We start from the raw sequence: 9230 nt of genomic DNA, 5'->3' as shown, positions 1-9230 counted from the left end.
TCCTTGCTAAATATTTTTGGAGCTTTGGACTCTGCAGTAGTAATAGACTGCTAATCTTGTCCAAAAGCAAGCAGTTGTTTGCCCAGTGTAAATTGTCAAATGAATATTTTATTATTTGATAATGGGTGGGAGTCATGTGAATGGAAAACTTGGTCATTCAGAGATTGCAGCCACTTTTCCCTGGGGATCTCACTTTGTGTCTCTTTGGCATTTCAGAATAACTGCTGGAAAGCTGCCCTGCCGTAGCCACTGACGCTATGGAAGACCGCATCAGCTGGTCTAGGCTGTAGGATGGTAGCGCACAGCAAGGTGTCAGCAGATAATGCAGTTGCAGCAGACCCAAGATGTCTACTTGACCCTCCAGCACGGGATCGTTCACAGGCTCGAGGCTACCACGGCCCAGGCCAGCCTGGCACTCTGCAGGCACAGAGCAACACGCACTTCCGAACCTTTCGCTCGCAAGCGGATTTTAGTAGCATCACTCGAGCAAGCAGCTTGCTGGATGCCTGTGGCTTTTACTGGGGACCTCTGACTGTTAGTGCTGCCCACGAGAAGCTGAAGTCTGAGCCCGAGGGCACCTTCCTCATCAGGGACAGCACGCAGAAGAATTGTTTCTTTGCCATCAGTGTTAAGACTGCAACTGGGCCCACCAGCATCCGGATAAACTTTCAGACTGGGCGTTTCAGCCTGGATGGCAGCAAAGAGACTTTTGACTGTCTCTTCAAGCTGCTGGAACATTACTTAAGTTCCCCGAGGAAGGTACTGGTTACCCCCCTGCGCAAAGTCCGCGTGCAGCCCTTGCAGGAGCTCTGTCGGAAGAGCATCGTGAAGACTTTTGGAAGAGAGAACTTGAACCAAATCCCTCTCAATCCTGTTTTAAAGGACTACCTGAAATCATTCCCATTTCAGATCTAAGTAGAGCATTAACTATATAGGGACGTGTGAGAGATGCATAAAGAAATCCAGCCTTCTGGGTTTTTAAACATGTTTGACAGCAAACAAACTTACTTTTGTAGCAACTTACTGTATTTTGGGATGCAACTTGAACACTTGACTTCTTATGTTTACAAAAACTGTTTGCACAAACCTGGGGTTTTAAAACCCCGGCATAATTTTTCTGCCAAGCAGAGTATTTTATTATTTTATAATATTTTTAATGTTATTAATGTAATAAACTTTATTGTGAGAGTTTTTAAAAAAGAATAGCATTTCTGTTTTCAGTACTAAGTACTCTGGTACCTATCCTGTTAACAACCTCTAGCTGCTATGTATGTGAGTGCAGGTGATAGGCAGGTCTCCATGGGGTCTGACACCTTGCCTTACTGAACAAGCTGTTAGAGCTGGTCCAGCAGAGGATTCCTGCCCTAAAGAGCCTCAAATGAAGATGCAAGTAGACAGCATGCTCAGGATGAATTTGCTTAAAAATCTCTCTCTTAAATATGCAACAGCAGGAGCAGTGTGTTTAAGACTACAATACTGTCTAAGTTTTGAGGAGGTGGATTAAACCCCCAGTTGAGCTAATTACACCAGTGCTGGCTTGCCTTGTATGTATTAAAAGCAACAAGTCTTTAAGCAAGAAAAGTTGCTGTCTGACATAACCAAACCACATGAATATCAGTGAGGAAAAATAAAACTGTCCCAAGCTACTATTCACATGCACTTCATAAGGCAGTGGACACTATCATTATGATGCACTGTGGGAATGATTTCTCTCTGTAACTCAACATGTGCAAAAACAGCAAAGATGCAGGCATCTTTAGACTTAAAAAATGTATTTCTTGCCTGAAATTGCTGATGTTCTACAGGGTACAGACTCTATAGTTGAAAAGAACTTGTGATTTAGCTCCTGATGACAAGGCTCAGAGAGCACAAGCCCGTAGATTTGCACCTTCAGTTTCTAGTGGTTGAACTGCATTCAGAGAAAGTTAAAAATACATCAGGCTGTTTTGTAATACCACTTATAGGAAATTGGTGAAGGCACCACTGCATTTGTTTGCTCGTAAAACGTAAAATCAGTGCCCCACAGCGCTGTAGCTGTGGGTGACTAAGATGCTTAATTTGACAAAACATGATGTGTGATTTTTAAAAAGTGGTATCACTTTTGATAAAGCAATTCTACAATCCCCCAAACATTTATTGAAATCTGTGAAAAATAGGCTTAGAAAACCAGCTGAACCAAATCACTTCAAAGAAAGCAGTGTCTTTCACAGAAATGTCCTCTATCATCACGGATCTATAGTGCTTACAGTAACTGCAAGCAGTAAATGAAGTCATCACTAGAGTTTCTAAGATAAAAGGGCTCTCTCCATACTGTAACTCACATTCCTTTTAAAACTACAGCCACTTTTAAGAAACGGACTGTTATATAGTCTGCTGTACAAATTAATTCAAGTAAGGCACAAGTTACTTTACCAAGTCAGCTCTTCTATCAGTGATAATTTGTCAGAAAATAAATAGGTTTCATGCTCAAACATGACTAAAGATCACTCACAGTGCTTTGGCCATTGTGACAAGGAGAAAACTAATGACCATACAGGTATTAATTATAATATGACTCTTTACTGTGCTGCTTCCCTAAAACCACTCTTTGGTGTGTCCTGCTAAGCAGTCTCCTGCTCCCTTGTCAGCCACCCCTGGCTGAGCCCACCAGGCAGCATTTCTGTTATTTCTGTTTAAAGCTGGAATTAGTTGCCAAACACTACTTTCCCACAACAGTGCATAAATTGGGGAACCCACAAACACCACGAGATGCAGCAGCTACAAGAATGGAGCAAAGTGACTGTCTGAATGCAAACAGTTTTAAGAAGTTAAGCTGGAAAAAAACTCTAGGGTGAAGTCTGCCAAACTGGTTTGCAGTCAGCAGAGATTATTATCCTGCTCCCTGTCCTCCTTTCCCAGCCCCATTTGTATGGTATTTTAACCCCTCAGGTCCCAAGTGAATGACTCCTACCTTTTTATATAAATGAGTGCCCAGGTAACAGCGGTAGAACAAGTCCAAGGTGACTTGAAAGGTTCTCCAGCATCCCTGAGGAAAACAAAACTAGAAGTAGATTTATGGTAAGAGGCTTCCCAATGAGGGACATGGAATGAAAAGAATAAAGACTGAGCACATTTTGGTTTCTTCGTGACAGAAGTAAACCTACTTTCTTTCAGAGTACGCTTAGGAGAAGTGATCCGTATCTTCCCAAGTGAAATGCCTAAATCCCTTCCTTGTGTCTTTAATGTGAAATGCAAACCTGAGGTAGCTCAGAAAAAGAAAGTAAAAAAAAATAAAGATGTCCTTAGAGAAGAAGAAGGCCAGAAGTGGCTATAAGGTCTCTTAATAAAAAAGGAGATAAAGCTGGCCTGTGTTTTTAAACTACCTATCTTTCCACCTCCCTTGCTCTTCCCCTTTCTTTCCTTTGCTGCTCTCTCTCCAGCACACAACACAGCTGCCAGGCTGATCTCTGGCAGGTATCTGTAGGCTGCTCCAAAACACAAAATCATAGAATCATAGAATATCCTGAGTTGGAAGGGACCCTTAAGGATCATCAAGTCCAACTCTTGACACCGCACAGGTCTACCCAAAAGTTCAGACCATGTGACTAAGTGCACAGTCCGATCTCTTCTTAAATTCAGACAGGCTCGGTGCAGTGACCACTTCCCTGGGGAGCCTGTTCCAGTGTGCAACCACCCTCTCTGTGAAGAACCCCCTCCTGATGTCAAGCCTAAATTTCCCCTGCTTCAACTTAACCCCGTTCCCGCGGGTCCTGTCACTGGTGTTAATGGAGAAAAGGTCTCCTGCCTCTCGACACCCCCTTACGAGGAAGTTGTAGACTGTGATGAGGTCTCCCCTCAGCCTCCTCTCTCCAGGCTGAACAGGCCCAGTGACCTCAGCCGTTCTTCGTACGTCTTCCCCTCCAGGCCTTTCACCATCTTCGTAGCCCTCCTCTGGACACTCTCCAACAGTTTCATGTCCTTTTTATACTGTGGTGCCCAGAACTGCACACAGTACTCGAGGTGAGTCCGCACCAGCGCAGAGTAGAGCGGGACAATCACCTCCCTTGACCTACTAGCGATGCCGTGCTTGATGCACCCCAGGACACGGTTGGCCCTCCTGGCTGCCAGGGCACACTGCTGGCTCATATTCAACTTGCTGTCTACCACGACCCCCAGATCCCTCTCTTCTAGGCTGCTCTCCAGCGTCTCATCGCCCAGTCTGTACGTGCAGCCAGGGTTTCCCCGTCCCAGGTGCAGGACCCGGCACTTGCTCTTATTGAACTTCATGCGGTTGGTGATCGCCCAGCTCTCCAACCTGTCCAGATCCCTCTGCAAGGCCTTTCCACCCTCATTTGAGTCCACAACTCCTCCAAGTTTGGTGTCATCAGCAAACTTGCTCAAAATACCTTCTATTCCTACATCCAGATCATTTATAAAAATATTGAAAAGTACCGGCCCTAAAAGGGAGCCTTGAGGGACCCCACTAGTGACCGCCTGCCAGCCTGACGCAGCCCCATTTACCATAACCCTTTGGGCCCTGCCCGTTAGCCAATTGCTCACCCATCGTATGATGTTTTTATTTAGCTGTATGGTGGACATTTTGTCCAGTAGGATCCTATGGGAAACCGTGTCAAAAGCCTTGCTGAAGTCCAAAAAAATCACATCAGCTGGTTTCCCTTGGTCCACCATACGGGTGATCTTATCATAAAAGGAAATCAGGTTAGTTAGGCAGGACCTACCCTTCACAAACCCATGCTGGCTGGGACCAATGACTGCTTTGTCCCCCAGGTGCGCCTCAATAAGTTCGAGAACCATCTTCTCCATGATTTTACCAGGCACTGACATGGGACTGACAGGCCTGTAATTGCTAGGGTCTTCTTTCTGACCCTTCTTGAAAATCAGCACAACATTTGCCAGCTTCCAGTCTACCGGGACCTCTCCAAATTCCCAGGATCGTTGAAAAATGATCCTTGGGCAGTTTGTGCATTCACAACTTCACTCTGACCCACCGTCTAAGGAAGAGCTCTCTAAAGCACCTGCAGGCACTGATTTAGGGACTCTGTCACACCTACAGGCACAGCAGGCATCTCCTGAAGATTTCTGTAGCAATGCCAGCTGCCAAATCTCTCATTCTCTGTTTAAATAAAGTACCAGCATTGTCAAAGTAACTGCATTTCTCCCCCAGAGCAATGGAAACACATAACAGTGCAGTGATTTCAACCCTCTCTGCTAACTAGCACACTAAGAGTGGTGCTTGTAGTCCCTCCCCTTCCTGCCCAGCTCTTTTCTCTGACCTTTTCACTCCTGGCTGTGGCTAGGAAGTGAAGTAAACATTCAATCTGGGGAAAGACTGTGGAAGAATTGGCTCTGTGCTCAGGAGCAGACCTAAGCTCTGGAAAGAGACTGCCGTGCTGATAGCCAGTGGGGAAGGGACAGATTTGAAATAATTTGCAGCACGAATTAAAGCCATTTGCAGCAGGGCTGCATCACCCCCAGGGTGTCTGTCCCTCTGCATCCCACTGGGGCACCCACCCCATCCCTGCTCATGTTCAGCTGTACAGGCAGCAAGGCTAGGGCTTCCTGGCTTTTTAAAGACTGAAAGACACGTTTGCTTTCAGGGTAAGTTAATTTACATACCATGCTGCAGCTGTAAAACACTTGCTAACGACTGGAGCTAATTAATACAACTGTAGGTGTCTGGTTAATTCAGCTGCAAAGGGTTATTGGATGCTTGATAGGAGCTGCTTGAATGACAAGCATAACCTCACCCGCTGCGAAGCTGTGGTCACACTAATTCTGTTATGATTGAAGTCATTTACAAGAAGTGAGGCTTCAGCTGCAGTCAGCACTGATGCTATTTTCAAGTCAAGAAAAAGGTATCCCCTAGGGCAACATGCTGACTGTATCTAGCCATCAATGCTCTTCACCCAGCCCATACTTAATCCTCCATTGAACAATGCATCCACCTCCTGCACCTTGTTCAGATCCAATGCCATCCCTTCCCGTTGTGCTCTCATTCAGCCCCTGGCTCTACTTCTGCCCCTCCATTCACGGTGCTGGCAGCTGTGTAAGCAATGCACGCATTCATTTCTTCCAGCTTTGAGACAAAGGCTTGCATAACAGCAACTTAGTTGGGACTCCATGTTGCTTTCTTTGCAAAGTGTAGGCTACCACCTGCATGTGCAGAGGGTCTCAAGCATATTTTGACTGCTAAGTGCCATTCAAGACCCTTCATTGTTGCTGACTTAGCTGATGTACTGCATGGTACTCAGATCCTGTCCCTGGATCTGACTTTCTCCTCTACAGCTGCTTCTCAGCATGGCAGACAGATTTGCTGTGCCTGGCCCCAAACTGTTGTTTGTGCCACCATGGAGAAACAGAAACGCAAGCCAGCAGGGCACATAAAGAAAACTCTATCCCTCCCACCCGTTTCTGCATGTCCTTACCCTCAAGGTCCACAAAGCAGCAAAGGCCAGAGAATTAGAAGACAGATGGGCATTAGCCACACACCAAAAGTATTTCCCCCCATGTCTGGACCTCAGCAACATGTTTTGGATGTGAATTTTGAAGACCAGAACAATGGAGATGATGCTTGTGCATAGCAAAGCAATTACCCAACAGCCTTCGGCTAGGATAAGACAGGGTATCATGAGGATAGAATAGAAGCCAGGCAGGATAAAACAAAAAATTAACTGTCCTATAAGCCATGTTTGCTCAGCTACCTTCACTCTACTTCTCTTGATAAGATTATCAAGGCAAAGTAGGATCATCTTTCTGCTATTTTAATCTCAGTTATAGGTATTTTTTGCTATTATTTTTATTTTTTTGTAACTCCCAGCCATGTAGAAGTTTAATAAATCTACTCATCACCCTTAATGAGTTCCATCTCCTGTGAATCACTACTGCCTGGCCTGCTCCTGCTCATGATCACAAAAGTTCACCTTCACTAACGGAGTTCTGTTTTGTTTGTTTGCTCTCTGTTGCTAACTGTAACAAAGCAAGTGCAAGGATTTGTTCATTTTTCACCAAATAAAGTCCACTGGCTGCTGTGTGGTATTTGTAGGCATGCTTGATCCCTCCAGTCATGGTGATAAAGTCCTGACTGCATGGTAAAATCACTAATATACCACTATAATGTCTTTAACCAGAGGCTTCTTAGGCACTCATCTATTGCCAAACACTTTCATAGAAGTATTCACTACATTTCCTTCTTTCCAACATAACTCATTCTGTTTTTATTCTATTTTTGTTACAAGAAAGGGACATGGGTTTAATCCTAACCAAGTCCTTATTTGCACGTGGCTGAATTCCACAACTGGTAGTTATCCATATTGAATACAGTGAGCCAAATGTGCTCAGGTTTGCAGGGAGACACTCCACAGACAGATTCAGAATATGCCAGAACACCCAAGAGGATGCTCTGACCCAGACACCTCCACGCTTACAGCATTATATGTGCTCAGGACATACAGACCGTGCTGTTAGCCCAATGCAACTTGTGGACCAGCCCTAGCAATGATAAGTGTGCCATTAGTTCCTAATGGCCCTTACTTACATTTTACAGTACCTCTACATGCTAGAAAGATTTGAAGGCTAAGAGAAACCAGTACATTCATCTAGTTTGACTACTGATGTGAATAAGAGAATGAAAAGGCTTCTGAGTTTTCACCAGGAATTCCTCACACTGTGTAAGTTAGGCTTGCAAAACACATAGTTATCCCCGTGTAAGTGAATGCTGTCAAAGCCAGGTATGTGCAATTAAACTTCCCCAGAGTTTTTAGGCAAACATCCAATCTCAGCTGAAGGATGTCAAGCACTGAAGAACTTACTCCATGTACTCTTCCACCAGCTAACACACCTTGCAATGCAAACTTGTCTTTTCTGACCATCAACATGCTCAGCCAGGCACCCATGCACAGTCCTCTTTCCAGTATAAAAGCAGCATAACATGGCTGCAGGTGCATTGCGACATAAATTCTAAAGCTGTGTTTCTGAAATGGTGGCAAGATTGTGATAAAAAAAAAAAAAAAAAAATTAATCCGAGCAAGATGCTATGAACTGGTCATCACAGCATTGTGAGGAAAGAAAATGTGGAGGTAGAAGAGTTGTGGGAAGTATAACTTTTTTAAGAAGCAGAGAAGCCTCAATTTAATGCAAAACTGAAGACCAGATCCCAGCACTGAAATACAAGGAGAGGCTTGAGTCTGTCATCAAAGGAAAATAACATAAAGATGATAATGGTGGTAGATGTGTTTGAAATATTGGAGAACAAATATGCAGCTGACAAGTTTTTACTAAAAACAAGGGGAGTCTTTGTAACTATGAGCAAATTTCATGTATTCTGCTCTGGCCAGAGCAAAGGTTGTTGAAAGTAAAACTCAGCTTGGACAGTGGCAGCAGAGGAAAAAAAACCCTAAAGCTGATGTACATTTTTCTTCCTTACCTGACAGTATAGGAGCGGGCACAAGACTGGGTAAGGTGAGCTAATAATCACCCACTGCTTACTGAGCTTGGTAACAAGTAAAGAAAGAGGAAAGCCTGGATCACCAGTCTTAACAGAGCATATGGAGAAAGGAAGGAACTTGAAGTCTTTATGAAGAACTTACAGTCTTTATGTTCCTCGCTCTTTCAGGCAGTGGAAATGAAGCTGTAACTACTGTACTGAAATAAGATGTGCAGGCCACACAGATAAAAGGCCCGGAGAGGTGCACCCAGTTGGATAAACAGCTTAGGCCTTTATTCAGATGGTGTCAGAGCTCTTGGCATTTCTTCACTCCCTTTTATTTCCTTTTTATAATGCAACTGAACATCCGGGTTCTGTTAAAAAAGCAAACAATCCTTTGGCCTTTCTTATTCCACTGCTAACTGGTGTTCTGACACTCTCCTGAGGACTTTGGGTAGAAGAAAAGAGATCAATGGTTTCAGTAGTCAGGACACATGATGTGTACACAGGTGAGCATGTTAATGATGAGAAAGGGAAAGAACAAACTAAGTAGCAACCAAAAAATAACAAAATATGAGAAATAATTTGCAAATTTTGAGAGGAGATGGTAGTAAAGGGTGACTGTACTATGATGAATGCTGGGACATTTAGTGGTGGTGGCAGCAGAAGCAGAGAACAGGGAATAGGGACATAGCTTGAGATGGGAGGTGGAATCAGGTCCTGAAGTCCACACCTTCTTTGTAGCTGTAAAGCAATATTTTAATTTGCTCACGATGCTCCTAGGATAAGTCAGGGTAGAATAAAAGGT

General features: G+C 44.2%; 1 protein-coding gene across 1 annotated transcript; it reads left to right on the top strand.

The window, feature by feature from the left end:
- Positions 1-225: 225 nt before the first annotated feature.
- SOCS1 (suppressor of cytokine signaling 1) lies at positions 226-1168 on the top strand. The gene has a single exon (XM_032197804.1). It carries the CDS (start codon positions 292-294, stop codon positions 913-915), a length of 624 nt encoding a protein of 207 aa, XP_032053695.1. The 5' UTR covers positions 226-291; the 3' UTR covers positions 916-1168.
- Positions 1169-9230: the final 8062 nt, after the last annotated feature.

The sequence above is a fragment of the Aythya fuligula genome, chromosome 15 (assembly GCF_009819795.1).
Source record: "Aythya fuligula isolate bAytFul2 chromosome 15, bAytFul2.pri, whole genome shotgun sequence".
NCBI lineage: Eukaryota > Metazoa > Chordata > Aves > Anseriformes > Anatidae > Aythya > Aythya fuligula.
This window is presented reverse-complemented; position numbering and strand designations above follow the sequence as displayed.

Bases quoted from the DNA above. Each gene is read 5' to 3' on its own strand.
- SOCS1 (XM_032197804.1), top strand. From the start codon at position 292: ATGGTAGCGCACAGCAAGGTGTCAGCAGATAATGCAGTTGCAGCAGAC.